General features: G+C 37.5%; 2 protein-coding genes across 4 annotated transcripts; both read right to left on the minus strand.

The window, feature by feature from the left end:
- Nucleotides 1-2,935, minus strand: LOC149727316 (cornifelin homolog B-like). Of its 3 annotated transcripts, none has more exons than XM_089890908.1 (5): nt 2,689-2,935; nt 1,407-1,494; nt 939-1,130; nt 432-571; nt 1-169 (listed from the first exon to the last, which is right to left on the minus strand). In XM_089890908.1, exons 2-5 carry the CDS (start codon nt 1,492-1,494, stop codon nt 74-76), a joined length of 516 nt encoding a protein of 171 aa, XP_089747034.1. In that variant the 5' UTR covers nt 2,689-2,935; the 3' UTR covers nt 1-73. The 3 variants fall into 3 exon arrangements, with proteins under 3 accessions (XP_089747034.1, XP_089747035.1, XP_089747036.1); XM_089890909.1 differs by having other exon boundaries at nt 2,685-2,935; XM_089890910.1 differs by lacking the exon at nt 2,689-2,935 and adding an exon at nt 2,443-2,652.
- Nucleotides 2,936-3,340: 405 nt separating this feature from the next.
- LOC149727317 (uncharacterized) lies at nt 3,341-14,250 on the minus strand. The gene is made up of 15 exons (XM_089890627.1): nt 14,082-14,250; nt 11,667-11,819; nt 11,153-11,289; nt 10,818-10,909; nt 10,297-10,375; nt 10,126-10,226; nt 9,330-9,495; nt 9,036-9,130; nt 8,517-8,678; nt 8,009-8,138; nt 7,429-7,579; nt 7,009-7,168; nt 6,488-6,685; nt 5,750-5,855; nt 3,341-4,124 (listed from the first exon to the last, which is right to left on the minus strand). The coding sequence occupies exons 1-15, from the start codon at nt 14,148-14,150 to the stop codon at nt 3,965-3,967; spliced, it is 1,959 nt and encodes a 652-aa protein (XP_089746753.1). The 5' UTR covers nt 14,151-14,250; the 3' UTR covers nt 3,341-3,964.
- Between the last annotated feature and the right edge of the window lie 3,502 nt (nt 14,251-17,752).

The following is a 17,752-nucleotide window of genomic DNA, read 5'->3' on the forward strand; positions in this document are numbered from 1 at the left end:
TTTTAGGAGAATAAATTTATTAACCGAGAAAAAATATAGAAAATCTTTTTCAAGAAAATGAAAAGTACTTGGTTTACATGTATCCCTGTCTGTTGAGTTCTCGGTGCATTTGGCATAAGACTAAAGGTTCGCAACACACCATACATGTGCAGTCATGGCAAATGGAACCCTGCAAGGAATCACATGATCTAATAACAGAAAAGCCTTGACGGCTATAACTATCACATGCATGACTAAACCGTTCACATTCAAATACAACTAAAGTCAGCGCGATCAGAACTCTAAGATATCCCTATAAAAGTTGGAAACCATTCCAGTGTTATGCATACATGTGTTACGTTTGATAACGGTGGTTTGGTCCGGGACAACAGTGCGCGTGTCAATAAACTAAATGCTAAACCCACAACATTACACATGTATGGTAGAGCCACCTGTATATCATGGTCTGCCCTTATCTTCGTACGCAACGCCACCAGAGTAGGAGCTCCACACCAACCTAAACAACAGGTTTCGTTGTAACGTGAAGCAACCCAACACGCAAGACATCGTGTGCAGAATAAACCAAGACAGCCTGCAACAAAATGAATGAAACATTGAATGTTACTTTGTTATTCTCGCATGGTGTGCCAACGACAGCCCTTTCAAATTGTTTATACACCCCATGCTAACAACGTGATGGGAAGTTACCACGTAAGTAGCTTACTTACATTCTGGCGTGGCGGGGCAACGACAGTCGTTATAACACGGTGTTCTGTTCCATACACCTTATGACCGGTTTACAAGTTACCACGTATGTTACTTTCTGTGCGAAGATTTTTTCTTTACCGCCAATATTATTAACAAATGATTAGTGACCACTAGGTTGAAGCAATTGCAGTTAAGTGCTTGGCCAAAGACACATACGCCAACAATTGTGGCAGCATTGATAAAATACTTACAACTTGGTATATCAAGAAAGCAATCGACCAAAGACGAAGACCACATATTAGCTGGCAGCTTAAACCGGTTCCCGGGCAAGTTAGGACCGGTTTGATCCGGTTTTGTGGCGTTGTTATTGTTGTTGTTATTGTTATTGTTTACTATGAACGTATTCTGGGGTGTTGGTTGGGTTACAATGACAGGGGCAGGAGCTGTGGAGTGAAAATAAGATGAATTTGTTTTAGAATTTGGATGATGGTTTCTGAAGATGATTTTACGCTTGTTGATTTTAAACGAATTCCCTTCTCTTCAGTGTTAAAAAAATTTGATATTCGGTGTCAAAAGTAATGAGCCAACTCTGGCTAGGGTACCACAACCTACAACCGCCTAACGCTACCCACTGAGTTACCGCGTCCAACTATTTTTCTGTCACAACTAACTATTTTTTCTTTCACAGTAAATGAAATATTATCGATAATCCAAGTTACCTGTTGCTTGTGGTTGGTAGATAACTTGTGGTTGAGACGTCATGGGGGGTAGGGGGTAAGGACTATAGTTCGGCGGGGGGTACGACATCTGGGGAATGAAACCGGATAGTTATATAGCCACTATCCTTTAAACTATCATAGGGATATATGGTCATTAAAAGTGTTGAAAACACGACGTCGAGGGTCCCGGGTTCGAGTCCAATGGTGGATAGGGAGTACGACACTTGGTTCGCATATTATGGTTATCTATATCTATTATACTTCAATCTATCTTCCGAGCACAAGACGTGTATATCTGATTTAATGGATGCATTTTTACGAATATGTGTAGACCTTATTAAACATTGTTATCATAGTGGCGCAAACAAACCTAATTAACATACTGGAATATACTATATTGTTAGAATGCTTTGATACATAAAAAGCGACGTTGATTCATGATATGAGGTTCAAAACTCAATGCTACCACCACTGATGGTGTAAGCGTTCTGAGCAAAACACAGGAATTGCTCCAACCCAATGGACAACCACCCACAAAGTTACGCACATGGTAACTCGTATAAGCTGGCACGGGGTGTATGAAACGGAACATCCGGGTTATAAACGTTTGAACGTTTACCCTGCATTTATTAAAGTATCTGTCGGAAACGGAGAGCAGGCGAACCAGCGGGCCGCTTTTTTTAAACAAGAAACGTGAACGTGATAGACTACGCGGGTAATAAAAGACGTGCACGTTTATTCCGCCACTAAGAAACACCGTGTTCATTATTACCCCAATAAACCTCGATTGTCACGTTTATGACGTCACAATCGTGCATGAATGACACGAGCGCATGCTAGACTATCACGTGTTTCTGCAATTTCATTCATAAAATAAATTCTCGCTACTAAGAATAAATGATAACGGAATTAACAACGTGATGGGAAATCGGCTATCGACTTTGCTGTTAATAATAGATTCCAGTTATATGAACGCCTAATTATACCAGGAAATTATAAAACGTTATTTATACTGAGCCTAAAGCAGTTATTATACCAGTGCGCTGCAAAATTCGAAGCTGTTGCAAAGTTCTTTGCATGCCGACGTTTCGACCCCTTATAATAGTCGTGTTGCCTATATCAGCGTTGCATATCTAAATATGTAGTTGACATTGCTATGCAAAGTGCATTGAGTAAAATAATCTTAACATTTTACATTTACAAGGTTTAAATATGTTAAAATGCCATAGCGCGCATTATGTAACCTTAATATTATGTTATAAACTTGCGAACAGTTACCTACCTTCTCTCAGTTACAACGTTATATACCAACCACTATAACCGCTTCTCAACACTACTGGTACAAACTGTTGTTTCACAAGCACAGCGAGACTTGGACGCATCCTCGTCTTAGCAATCAACGCTTTTCCACAGCCGCAGGTTTAATTGATTGCAACAACAATTGCCTGTAGGGTTCTAGGCTTGCCTTTCTGCAAACTTTATCTTTTGATTGCGCCATTGGTTGAATGCAAATTATTCATCCTCGCGTGGCGGGACAATCTAAAAAGTTTTAACATTAGTGCTACACAACCTTATATGTTTGCTTTTGAAGATATAACTTGTTTATCATAGCGTGGCTAAGACAATCGTTTTATTACGGGTATTTTGTTTCATACACCTCCTGCCCGGCCTACAAGATGCCACGTATGAAACTTTGCCAGCGTTTTCTGTATTTTCTGCATATAGATGGTTTTGAGTAACCCATCATTGACATACACGACTGCAAATGTGGTACTATCGAGAACCGAACCCGGTATCTTATGGTTACGACGCCAGTGCTCTGGGGTTCTCGCTGTACACAACATCTCCTAACTTTAACAATAAACCAGTATCGTTTTACGCAAAATTATCTGTTTTGCAATCCGTGAGGGTATATGAAGCAAAGTAAAAGCATGTCGAATAATCCGTATACATTGTATTCTGGAGTAAATATAAATACAAGGTGAAAAAAGTGAACACAATAAAGAAATAAGAACTCAATAAGAATCAAACACACGCGAGGATAAATATTGTTGGTGTAGATGTGCCTTTGGATAAAATAGGGAGTTTAGCATAAAGTAGGCCGGGGAAAGACCATTAGCACATATTGTTCCATATTTTTAATACGGTTTTTAACAATTAACAAAGCTTCTTTAGAGGTGTCAGGATACGGTTTTTATATTTCCGTGAATATTCTTTGTTTACTGCCAAATAGAATGCTATAAGAGAATGAAAACATGGACCGCTTTACCCCAACCTACTATATTACTAATGTAAAATCTCAAAGTAAAACGAAAATTTTAAAATAGTAGAGTTGTAACAACATAGTAAAATAAACGATCGGAAATACCAAATATGGGAGTTTTAAGCCCGGAATTTTTAAACCGGTAAATGTGTATAGAGTTTAAAATTATGAGAATCAAATAAAATTAAAACAAAGACAACGTCCTTGCTGTGACATCGACCCAGCCCCTCATGCGTTAAAAGCATCGCAAGTAAATAAATGTAAAGGCCATCGTGGCATTTGATATAATGAGGTATCAGACACATATTGCACCAATGACGTTGTTCACGGGGATCAAGGAACATTTACACGAGCTTTCACCCTGGCACTCCCCTCTCCATATGCCAGGGAACCTTCCTGTTTGTTTCTTACAACGAACCATGCAGCCACCCGAACCTTGGCATACTGGTTGCCGTCTGTAATATAAACGACATTAAATAAAGTGGCATTTTTAACACATTTTTGTTTTGTGTGTAACACGAAAATGCTACCGTTTAGACGTCACTGGGACAGCTCATATATAGACACTTAATAATAGAGTTTGTATTCTAAGGGTGAGGTCCTCAGTGAGGCACACCTGGGACCTGGGATGTAGATTTATTATACCCAAACACCCAGAGTGCTGCCACTTAGATCCCACTGTGGCAGTTTACAGACACTTATTTATACAGATTATATAAAAAGGGTGAGGTCTTTAGCGAGACACACGCACAATTAGCAAACACTTTGGTCTCATAAGCTGTTCCATTTAACTCACGAAATATTAACGTGTATCCGCATTCATTGAAAAGAACGCAAATACAGTGTTTCTAAATCTCTGGTTTACAAACCGCTATCTAAGCCAAACCTAGTTTCTAAATTACACCGCATTCAGGACACCGCATCCGTATATAGATACATATTAGATACGGAAGCTTTGCAGAAACAGTCGTGTATACATGACGCATATAGTCAACCCACAGCGAATTTCCCAACCCACTGGATATAAACTACAAATTACTTGGTAAAACCACCATATGTAAACCAATAACTTTATACACATTAACTTTACCCGCGGTGTGGATTCTTAGTCCGGCGCCGTGGCGTAGTGGTTAGCGCGCCTGCCTGTAACCATTAGGTAATGGGTTCAAGGCTCGTCGCTGCTACCATTGTGGGCGTATGTGTCCTTGGGCAAGACACTTAACGACAATTGCTCCAACCCAGTGGTCGCTAATGGGTTGTCCAAATTATCAGCCATACATAGAGAAAATGAAAAAATCCCAAAAAAATAATCACCCACAAAGTAACATACATGGTAACTCGTAAGCTGGCACGAGGTGTTAAACCCGTGTGATAACGACTGTCGTTTTCCGGCCACGCGAGGATAAAGTAAGTTACATTCATTCATAGCACGAATTACTTATTAGCTGTGTTGTGTGATTTTATCCATGGCGTGTTTTGACGACTGGTGTTACTTCCCGTCTTTACGTTTTTTGGGATTCAGGATTTTGTTGTTGTGTTTAGATACAAAAAGACATTTACACTACAAGTATTTCTTGATGTAATCACACGAGTATTCAATTTGCATACACGTCAAAATAACTGCGGTTCTTTTCGTGAATCTGGTCTTGATCTTGCACCCATTCTCCTGAACGATTCTCGATGCGTAATACTAGAATACACCGAATGCTACTGAATATACAACTAACAAAAACCGAGTCGGAATATATATTTCTTTGATAAACCATTAATCGGACCCGATTTTTGCTTGTGGATATTTAATAGAAGTTGGTGTATCCTAGTATTATGCCACGAGAGGGGGAGATTATCAGGATTCACAGATAATATCACAGTTATTTTGAACGGTATACCAAACGAGTACATGTGCAAAAGGATCGACACTTAACGTGTAATGTAAATTTTCGGAAGGCGTTAGAACATAATTACGAAATTCTTAATTAGCAAAACGACGGAAAGTAACGAGTCTATGTTGTGTTGACGTGTACTTTAGACATACCTTGTGTATACCAATATATCTGGCATGCAAAACATTTATGTTTACCTGGTGTTTCCACGAAATCTGTATGGTTGACATCCACACGTCACCTCAGAGTCGAATCCCATGCAACGATCACCGCCCGAACAAGCTGCAGGGCTCATGCATGTACCTTGTGATAAAGATCGTTAGATAACATGAAGATATAAATATTTAGAAAAAATATAACCTGCCCTGACAACTGTGTTGAATACAAATAAAGAGGTCACGGCCAAAGGTAATGTAAACCAATATACGACCGGAACAGTTTAACCCCTAACTCATACCATGAACGTAACTTGACGAACCTTATTTCTAATTTTAGGCCAAACATTTGTTCCTACAACAAGTTGTTAGACATAGTGGTGATCGTTTTTTATAAAAGCGTGCTTGAAGTAATATTAAAAACCTTTGAATAGCTACTGAATCACGATCTCAAACATTAAAATTTACCCACTTTATTATACATCAAGCCCCCGGGTATACAATATATTGAGTAGTCGAGTAATAACGACTGCCATTGCCACGTTTAGGGAGGATAAATAAGTTACGTTTGTTCAATGCATTATAATTGCCATTTACTAAAGGTTCGTCATAAATTACACCGAATGTGTTTTATCTCTGTAAACTCGTTTACAGCGACGTTATATCATTACTTATTATAACGACGACCGTTTTGCTGGTAATTCCGTTACTTTGTTGAACTAGTTAACACGGTCTTAGTAAAATAAGTGAAGAGATAACAAACGTATACAAAACTCTTACTTTCTCTTGGATTCGGTACATTTTCAAGGTAACTTCTTATAGTTCTTGCATTTGTCGTATACTTGAAGTTACCACCCGGATTGTAGTGAGATACGGCGTATGTTGTCTTGTAAGTACGACCCCCTCTTCTTACCAAACGAACAGCGACCGCACAACCGACACTTCGTGTACTTCTCCAAAGCATTTGTGTGTAATGACCTAAAGTAAACAATGTTATGGTGCTGTTTTTGGTTTTCTTTGTTATTTTATGGTACATTATGTAATGTAATGAAATGGTGTAAGTTATTTCCGTATAGAAATGGAAGAAACCACAAACCCTTGAATAATAACCATATAAAACTTGATTAACTCGGCTGTGAATATACAGGAGCAGGCTACACCCATATTATAACTCGAAATTTAGTGTGTGTATGAATGCATCGTGTGTGCGTGGTATTTGCCACACCTTAACACAAAGGATCAATAAGCCTATACTAACTACTAATATAACAGCATTTAAACATAGCATCCCAAATACTCACCAACTGGCACGCCTTGAGTAGTTAGTGTTGGGTTCTCCCTGTTGTAATCAAACACCTCAGCATACCACCTTAACACAGATTCCTTGGCAGGGCTCCCATCCACTGAGAAATCCCATGCAATGTTCTCACCAACGCCTCGATCTCTATTTCTTGTTCCACTCTGTTGCAAGGAAGGAAAAGTGTTTAAAACGTGTTGTAGACCCAACACCACTCATAGAAAATTGCACCAAATAAATTCTTGCTAAACGATTGGTTGCTTGTGTGATTTTTTTTGTGTAATAAGTTAAAGTTGTGGAGGTTACAACAAGTGATAGCAAGTGTTTAATTTTCATTTATTACCGTTTTTTTACGTGTGTGGTATTTTTATGAAAGTGTTACCGTTTTTAAATAGGTAATTTAATAATATCAATACCAACTTACCACCGAGTGCGGCCAATGTGGGGTCCGCTGAACGTTACGTTTGGTCATGAACGGATGGTTAGGAGCCGATTCAACAAGATGGTCCGCCCAACGTTGCGCTGTAACTGCTAAACTTGTGTCCCAAGTAAAACTAGGCAAGTTGTGGATTGCTCTGTGTAGTAACAGAGTCATGGTTAGACAATTTGAATGACTGGATGCCCTTATTTTATCTGTTCGTTCAATCAAGATTTAAAAATGTTTTTGGAAAAAGTTTAAGGCGTACCAGGATCATCAGTAATTACAGAGTCAGGGTTAATCAAGTTGAATGGAATATTGAATTACTTTATTTTGTCTCTAGGGTCAAGGTAACGAAGGTTGGAGCAATATACAACAACGTAGAGAGATGGGAAGTAACGGTAAAACGACATTCGTTGTAACATGGGTGTTATGTTTCATACACAGTTACCACGAATGTAACTTTGTGGGTGTTTTTTCTGTATAGCTGAAAATGTGAACCACAGAGAAAGTGTGTCTTACTATCCCTCCAAAGGATTCAAAAGTGAAGTATTGTCACACAAGCCATTAAACGTCGCATTCTCACCTATAGAAGTTATGATAAGTAAGACATTCCCTCTCGTAAGCTGTCCTTGGTTGATCGGCACGTGATGTCGCTGTTGGTTCAGCTGTGGTGGTGGTGGTTGGAGCTGAAGTGGAAGGTTCGCTTGAGGATCCTGTGGTCAAATATACATCGTTATTGAGATATAATTGTTTGGGCTATGATGTTAGGCACATAATATCCTACATTTATACAGTTAGGCACATAATATCCCACATTTCCTGCTTTTAACAGTTAATAGCGTTCTGTTGGAGGGTACAATAAATTACCCGAGATTGATGCCAAACTTTTCCTCGTTACAGAGTTTGCTATAAAACCCAGGGTGCTATATACGACCTATTAGTAACTAATTAGTTGGAGCAATATATGTCATACGTTTCCTGTCCAAGAATATATTAGTACCAATTGTTGAACGTGCTATGGTAACGGGCCAAGTCTGGGCCGAAATCCAAAGTATCTTACAATGCAATCGCCAACCACTAAGCCAACTTACTCGGCACATATATCGTCCATACAGCGCTTGTATAACCACAGCAAGGGGTCAGCTGTGAGATACGTGAAGTCCAAGGCCCACGACCACGGTTAGCGATGAACAACCGTTGTGAGTTTGGTTGACGAGTTGAAGATGCATATAACTTCAAATCAAGGCTCCATCCTTAAAAATTATGGTATTTAAAAATATGTGAATTTTATTTTACAGGGGCAAAGTCCTAGATTTCTTACCACAAAATACAATGTTTTTTAATGCAATTAATAAAATATTATTTGGAATCATAGCATACTATATAGGGGGGAAGATGGGACACCTTTAACACATAATATCCAAATATCCTGATCGTGTTTTAAACAATTAACAACGGTCTATGGGAGTCGTGAGAAAATATTTCCTCGAATGTTTTTGTTTGCTGCCAAATGGGACAAGAAAAAAAAATGAAAGAGGTCCCATCTTCCCCCACCCCTATTATATATATTACAGCAAATCTTTTAAATATCACGTGTATATATAACCTACCGCTAGCACAAGGAGCTTTCCGTATCATCCATTTATAAGTTGAACCATGTCTCGCCTTGCAGAAGTAAAACGGTGTGTTATATGCCCCGGTTCGCCTGTTTAATATAACCTTATAAATATTTAAACGTTGTGTTTACTGTCAAATAGAGCAAAATTAATGGGTTGTTAAAGCTTGGAAAACCGCGAATAAATTGCAAACAGCTTGCAGATATTTTTCGCGGTATTTGTCCCTTACATTATTACATACCAATCGAAGTAATTTGTGTCACAAAAATACTGGAACGTCATAATCACCTTGAATATATTTGAAATGACGTCACTTCGCCTACGTAAGAGCTTCTAGAAACTGGTTTCCATGGTGATCTTGGTCGTGATTGTGACGCACTGTACATGTATAAATGGGGTGCTGTGACGTCATTATAATGGATATTTACTCGCACAAGGTTTGGGTCTGCAGTTGCTGTTAGGACAGAGAAACAACAGTTTACTGGACTGTATATCAGATGATCTAGTAAATATTCTGTTTTTCTCGAGTTATTCGCTACATTTGTTGCAAAACAAGCGTCGTTCTTATCAGGTGATCTTGTGTAGGGGTTTTGCAACGAAGGGCGGCTTACGGAAACCATGTTTATTTAACCTTCAGGTTATAGGGCAAGTTTTGCAACTTTGTAGATTTTGCAGGTTATTCTTGGGCGTTACTTAGTTTTAGGCATATTGTGTTTTATTTTTCTCCTCTTTAAAAAGTAAATTCGAGGGATTTTCATCAATTAAAACTAAGTCTAAACGTTTTGTATAAATCCATGGTATTGGTATATATATAGTATTGTGGTGTAAGATGGATACCGTTAGCCCACAATACCCACTGTTGTTTTTTAACAATCAAAAACTGTATTTCGGAGTCGTGAGAATACGGTTATTATATACAAATATTGTTTGTTTACTACCAATGTGAAAAAGAAAATGAAAACATAGACATTCTACTCTAAACTACTTATTTTGTGGTATTTAAACGGTTCCATTACATACAGCAACCGTAATTTGGTCATTTTGTAAATTATTGAATTTTGCAACCTAAGCCCGTCCATTATACCTTCAGTTGTGGTTTCTTCTGTGTTAACAGTTGTTGTCTCTGCTGTTGTTGTTGTTGCAGAGCACATATCGCAAGTCTCAGGGCAATGTCTGCTCATGAACCTGTGTTACGTAACATTGATTAATTATGACGTCATAAACCGCATTATTTTTTATATTCTCGTAAACTTACGGTCTGTAACTTGAACTAGGGTGGCAAGCTCGTATCTGCGTCTTGAACAGTCTGCATGTTGGACGATCGTCAAAACATGCTGTAACAACAACATCGTTTTAGCCATACATTTTACTAAAACAATAGTTTATGAAAACTTTTGGACAGGTTTTTGTGCAAGATTGCCAGGCACCGTTGTGACACACTAGTTAGTGCGGCATCTCTATGACCCATAGATTACAGATTCGAGGCTCGCTGCAGCCACCATTGTGGCCGTGTGTGTCTTTTTGTTTTTCTAAAAAATACTGCTACGACGAACGATCATAATTTAACACTTTATATCAGGGGTAAAAGCAGCGCTTGGTAAAAAGTTTGCAAGTCCTATACCGTATATAACTTTGTTAAGCCGGTAGACGACAACATTAGAACTACTGACATAATTCAATTACAATACAACTAACCGTATCTAATATCTAATTGTAACGACCCGTATATAAATCATAATATCAAGGCCTTAACAAATCTGTTTTAGATATACTTACATTCACAGTAATTATCCGAACACTGTCGTTTATCTAACTCCATAACACGATCAGAAACCATTCGTTCACGACTCTGGAGGTTTAACCCTTGCCTGGGAAAACAATATTGTTATTTACAGCATAATCTATAACTTCGGACCAAGAAGACAATATTTTTATCAATTTTTCAAAGTTACAAACGTGGTAACTTATAAGCGGCACGCGGTGTATGAAACAGAACATTCGTGTTAGAAGGACTGTCGTTACCCCACCACGCGCGAGTATACGTTTCTACAGTACCGGCGCGTACCCGGTATCATATTACAGTAGTGAATAAATCACCAAATCCGAATTACCTGCAACAGCTGAACTCTCCCCACTCGCTCGACCTTGATGAGGCGGACTTTCTCACTGATAAGCCAAACCTCAGCTCGTTAGATGAGAAACCAAGATCTCCAGGCGGAATGACGAGTCTCACTTGTACAGGTACGTCCTGTGAGTCAGATGTCATTAAGTTAACGGAAAACATTTCTAAAATCTTTCGAAATTTTCCATAAATTATTTTGTTGTTAATGTAAATATAAATATCGGGGCAATGATTTTGTCAGCCGTTAATTTCGTAATGTGTAGCGAATTATACCCGAAACATGAGCCACACAACAGGATGTCTCGCGATTTAAGTTGTGAAAAATAAAGATATAGTTCATACAAACTGCATGCTAAGTTTACAAAATCCGTTATATTACCACTTTTACACAAGTGATGCATTCATACATTGCGTCCCACTTAAAGTATCAAAATACCCTATTATACTTGCAAACCGAGCCATAGTAATAATCTACACATGAAATTATGGGAGTTGTGAGTCACCTCTGGGTCGATCATATCTTCCAAGTCACTTCCAGGTAACAAGTATTCAGATAACTGGTTTACGTCACTCGGTTGAATCGTTGGACCTTGTGTTTGGTTATTGACGTTGTTGTTTAAAGTTCGTTGACGCAATATCTCAACCATGGTTGCCAACTGAAGAAATAAAGTTGAAGTTAATATTTGAATAAATGTAACTTGGGCAACTGCCGTTATAACTGCCGTTATAACATGGTGGTTCTGTTTCACACAACTCATGTAAGCTTACAAGTTACCACGTATGTAGCTTTGTGGGTGATTATTTTTCACATTACATACACGTATATATACAAAATATACAAGGTTTGGTCTTGAGATGTATATTTTGTATACGTATATGAAACTATGTAAAAATGACGTAACTATAGGATCGGCAGCTTATGTCATGAGTTGTTTAAACCTAAACCACCGGCGTGGCATCTAATCCCGTTAATAAGAAGCGCACGAAGGGGATGGTTGTCGTTGTTGTGATTTGTATATCAGAGACGCACAAATTGGATCTATCGTTCTGCTTAAAATCGCTTAAATCCGGTGTGTTATTCCGAATAGTCTAATCTTTTACCATCTGTTTATTGTTATTGTGCTGAGGTGTAAATACTGTGGCTGTCTTGACATTTTACTTTCGTTGCGCGTTTAAAACACAAACTACGAGCGAGAATTTCTATTCCTAGAAAACGTGACTTGAACTTAATGACGACATTTACCACTGAGGTTTTGTATTATCTCTCCCGTGTCAAAACATAAGATAACCTAAGATTTAACATGTAGGAATTATACGTTTATAGGGCGTGTGAATGATAAGCGTTGATGTTTTGAGTAATCTTGGCTACAATTTCATCTCCTTGTTTAAGGCGTGGTGATGCGAGATTTTTTATCAAAACCGAATCTTTGGCTTTTTAACCCTAACCATTACACCCGCAGTTTGCAACAAATTGATTCTTTGCACGGACTGCAAATTGAACTTAAATATAAACCGATTAAGGTCGCAGATATGCTTATATGTAAACGTAAGTAAGCTGCGCATTTCTTCCACGTCTGCAGCTTTAAACACTGGCGGGTAATATCAGACGGTTTGAAAGTGATTAATATGATGGTTAATGCAATAAACAGATACAAATATTATTATAACAACCGCAAGTTTTGTTAAAGCAATAAAGTTGTGAAAATATAACAATATATTGTAATGGCCACTGTTTCGCTGTTTCCGTAGTTTGATACTTTGAATCGGGGATTATCAACCGTTGTATTATGTGCTAACGGTGCCCATCTTACCCCATGCTACTATAAACCAATTAATGTTATGCCGTTTCCCAGGATTCTAATAGGCCAGGCATATATCAAAATGAGATTAAATTAATACTTTGTTCTTTACCGCGACCTAACATGTAAATAAAATGTATGTTCTATATAATAACGTGATTGACATTAAGTTTATGATATATAACTTGGGAGTGACCGGTAACTGGCATGTGTTCAATCCATAATTACGTCTCACTTAATTGACGCCTAACTTTAATAACTTCTCGTGATATTTCACCGTCACGACATTTCCACAGTTTTATCAATGAACTTTAACGGCTTTGGAGCCGGAAACTCGTATTTCCCAAACTGTGTGTTATGTACGGTGGTGTGCCGCAAAATTGTGATTAATAACATTTGTGTTTTTTACGATGGTGTGCCGCGAGAATTTCACTAATTAAAAACAACGTATGGGATTTTCTGTGGTGCAAATCAAGGCTAAAATTGGGCTTCGTCCGGAAATGTTTTATTAAACGGTTTATAGCACATTTCCCAAACCTTTTCTCTCGCAACCCCTTTTAATCTTATCAATTTTTCTGCGACCTTTTTTACGATTATTAGTCTAACTATAATATATGCAGTACCATTTGTAAAATTGGTGAACTCTCGGTCACCCCTAAAGTTTGTTTTCTCTCAATCTGGAAAGCCCGAGTCTACTTGAGTAAACCCTAGCTTTAATGTTACAGCGCATCATTTACAGTTAAATTGGTGTGTTTGAACCTTTCATTAAGCGGCTTATAACATGCCATATTACCATTAACAACATTCTATAAAACTCTAAAAGATTGCTGTTAATTGGTAAAAATACGATTAGGAAATATGGGTTATTATTTGCATAACGTACTACACTGTTTGCGCACGACATATTGCAACTCGCGCACGAGTCGTTATAATCAAATTTTGTGCGAAAAAGTGCAGAATTATTATCCGACCCACCATGTCTATAAAACAGCAACAGGCGTCACTTTAGATTAAGCTAATATTAACTTTTTTGTTAATGCTGACTCAATTCTACAGGTAAAAGAACCCGAATCGTAAAGCATTGAACTCGCAGTAAATAAAACACATCACAATACTTACGTCCATGGCTTGCGACACTTGTACAACGATGCATAGAACAGCGGCGATTAATCTACACCTAACAATCATGTTTAACGTTTAAATATCTGCAAAAATGAAGCAGTCACGTTATACCAGTGCAAAATTAAATCGTTTAACGACAAAGGGAACATTCGTGTTTCTTGTACCTTGTAACTTTAAACTCTACTAAGAACAAAAGCTATACATCTTCTTGCAGTATTACAATCACATATTAAACTACAAAGTATTCAGAACTATTGAAATCAAACCCTTTTCAGAGATACACGCCGTTAAACATAGAAAAAACGACTCAGTGAAGAACCAAAGCTCTTCTTTTGCAGATAGCAAGCTTCCAGCAATCCCCACAGTAAAGTACTGACTACTCGTTGCTTCAAATCAATCTAACAACCTACTAACTCGTCCTCGTATTTATGGCAGTGTAGAACCTTCTTCTCGCCCCGAGTTTCGTGACGTAGACACATGTGGCGTCGATTTCATTTGAATTTCACTTCCCAATCATCACTAACCATCTTGCGGTACAAGTTTGGTTACGACGAATTAATCTAATCTTCCGTAAGTGTCAATCCGGCGAGGTGGTTTCACACCCAATGCAAATTTACGGTGGAGATTAATTTCCTGATAAAACTTCAATATGAAAACAGGTTGCACTTTTAAATAAAATAACATATTTTTTTAACCTTTTAGATAAAGAGTCATAATAATTGAAACAATAAATAAATGGGAATTAACAACAAAACGACAGTCGTTTTAACACGCTTAGGATAGAATATAGGAAAGAGAATTGGTAACAAAACGTGGCTGTTAAATGAATGAATGTAACTAACTTTATACTCGCGTGGCCGGAAAACGACAGTCGTTATAACACGGGTGTTCATACACCCCGTGCCAGCTTACGAGGTACCATAAACTTTTTGGGGGGAGGAGGGATTTTTTATGTATAGTAGGGTGGGGGAAGATGGGACACCTTTAACACATAATAACCAAATATTCTGATCGTGTTTTAAACAGTTAACAACGGTCTATGAGAGCCGTGAGGATACAGTTTTATAAAAAAAATCGTTGAATGTTTGTTTACTGCAAAATTGAGGAGAAAATCGAGTGAAAAGGTGTCCCATCTTCCCCCAACCTACTATATGGCTTTTTTATATAGGGCTGATAATTTGGACAACCTATTAGTGACCACTGGGTATAAAAATGACGTCATACGCCCACGTTTCGACGTATATAGACTTCCATCGGGATAAATCCACTCTGGTTATTAATGCAAAATAATCAAGATATAATGTAATCTAATCTGCAAATATTTGCAAAGAAAATACAAAGTCATTGTGAGCTATTCATTTATCGCATAATTAATGTTTCTACTTCTATAAATGTCAGTTTATTTTTAAACATTTGCTCATATAATATTCAAATTCACGTCGTTAGGAAATTTAACAAGATTATAATCTAAAGCCTAATCTGTGTTTGCTGACAACTGTGCATTCTATGTAATACATGATAGCAACTTATGTGTGTTATTAAGTAAATTTTGCGTATTATATACAACTTACGTGTATTATATGCAGAACAGTTAATTTTAGGCGTATTTTCTATAACGGTCTTACGGCGAGGTATATACGCCAAGGTGGTTTTACGTTTGAATTAGCCGTTTACTTAAATAAATATATATAAGTTTTTCAGATCGTTTTTAACCTAGCTGTTTCAAAATACTGTAAGTGTAGGGTAATGTAGTTATAAGAACATAATATCTCATATTGTTTTATCGTGTTTTTAACCAATATGAAGCTCTCTTTTAGAGTCGTGAGGATGCGGTTAAATAACTATATAAATATTTTTTGTTTGCTACCAAATGTTATGATGAAAATGGAATAAAAACCATCTTACCCCAACCTACTATATCCACAAAGTCGTGAAATAGGTATTTACTACATATCTATGCCTAGTGGTGGCATTTCACGTTGCCACCATGGTGTCTGGGAAAGACGAATGTTTAAGCTTTTCAATCAAAACTGTCGAATGGTTGACACATAGTGCTGCAAATGTTTCCAATAATAGAGAGCCTGCAAAAGGTTAAGTACATTAATAAGCTATTTCTGAAACATAAGGCCATAATTCTTACGATCGCTATTCATCACTTCACATGATATCATATAAAAATGACGTCAGCCATTGAAGACCTTTCGAGATCGCGATAAATCGTTGACACCATGACATCACTTGCAAATCATAATACCGCTTTTGTTCGAGAACAATAGAAAACGCCGCATCCGTGTCGGTGGTAATACTCCTTGTGTATGACGTCACATTGGTGTTTCATATCGAATTATTACGTTAAGATACGCCTGGGGCTGTCAGCGTAGAATAATATAATATTATCGAGATAGAAATGATTTTCGCGGTTACAAGTTCATAAAAACCACAGCTCCGCATAATGCATTGTATTCTATATGGGTGAGGTGTCACCAGGAGATTTGGGATTTAGGGCAGAGTTGTCCAATTCGGTTTGCCCATACAGTGCAAATTACCTCTTAATTACTTACAATTACATGGAACGGTCAAATTAAAGGGTTTATACATACACGCCTCTATATACCGCAACAGGAACATGATTATATTATATTCTGCAAGGGTTAGGCCATACACCACCACGCCAATGCCACACAAGCAAACTTGTGTTTTAGGCTTGGGTTTCCCATTGCGGTAGGGTTTCTAAAGAGGTTCTGAGCTGTGATTAAAGTCACGGCTAAAATCGCGACTTCCGTAAAAGCTTGGAAGAACTTTATGCGAGGAAACCGCAGTTTTACTTCAGTGTTTGATATTTAAATACGTGATATAGCAGGGTGCAATAAAACAGTCAATGTTTTATTCACTTTCATCTTCATATTTGGTGGTAAACAAAAAATATTTACAGAGTCATATACTCGTATCCTCACGAAGCTAAAAGCGCATTGTTATTTGTTTAAAACACGATTAGGAAATATGGGAAATTAGGGGCTAACGGTTTTCATCTTACCCCACAGTATTATACAGACTTTTTGACTGCAAAGTTATGAATTCGTGCAATAAACACGCGTTTGCAAGTTACATAATGCTATAAACCACAAAACATGCGACGGTTAATTGAAAGGATTTTCTTCTCAAGTAAACTGAAAACAAAAACAAATTTTGCGGAATTTTAATCTCGGTTATTTATCTCGGCCAGAATATGAAAGAGAAAATCAAATCTATTTTTAGCGACCCGCCAATTAGCCAAAAAGTGAAAGTGTGTGGTTGTAAAATTTGTGGTTTACAAAATCCCATTAAAAATTAAGTGCTGCACTGGATTAGCTGTTTTTTTTTATATTATTGTGTAAAAAACATATAAGATGTACGATGTATAGGTTATGAGAATTTCCTTTCGTGAGGTATTGTATCAAAATTATACAAATGCGAAGAAATAATAACTTGAATAACAGTTATAAATGTGATTCTACCCACGAAATACAAAGTGCTTAAAAGGTAATCCTATTGAAAAATGAGTAATATTGCCTTAACAGGAAATTGTGTCTGTTTTTACAATAGGCTATATCTAACATTACGTATTTTTGTATCTTCAAATACAATAACAAAGTTCATTTAAAGTTAACAGTAATGAGAAAGAAATTGTC

This window comes from Ciona robusta, chromosome 12 (genome assembly GCF_009617815.1).
Source record: "Ciona robusta chromosome 12, ASM961781v2".
Classification (NCBI taxonomy): Eukaryota; Metazoa; Chordata; class Ascidiacea; order Phlebobranchia; family Cionidae; genus Ciona; species Ciona robusta.

What these genes read in the sequence shown, in the direction of transcription:
- LOC149727316 (XM_089890908.1), bottom strand. Translation starts at nt 1,494, where the DNA reads ATGTCGTACCCCCCGCCGAACTATAGTCCTTACCCCCTACCCCCCATG. An exon ending in CTACCAACCACAAGCAACAG is followed by an intron (nt 1,131 to 1,406) that starts GTAACTTGGATT and finishes TTCACTCCACAG; the next exon opens with CTCCTGCCCCTGTCATTGTA. An exon ending in GGGCAGACCATGATATACAG is followed by an intron (nt 170 to 431) that starts GTGGCTCTACCA and finishes GATTCCTTGCAG; the next exon opens with GGTTCCATTTGCCATGACTG.
- LOC149727317 (XM_089890627.1), bottom strand. Translation starts at nt 14,150, where the DNA reads ATGATTGTTAGGTGTAGATTAATCGCCGCTGTTCTATGCATCGTTGTA. An exon ending in GAAAGCTCCTTGTGCTAGCG is followed by an intron (nt 8,679 to 9,035) that starts GTAGGTTATATA and finishes ATAATTTTTAAG; the next exon opens with GATGGAGCCTTGATTTGAAG. An exon ending in AGATTTCGTGGAAACACCAG is followed by an intron (nt 4,125 to 5,749) that starts GTAAACATAAAT and finishes TTTATATTACAG; the next exon opens with ACGGCAACCAGTATGCCAAG.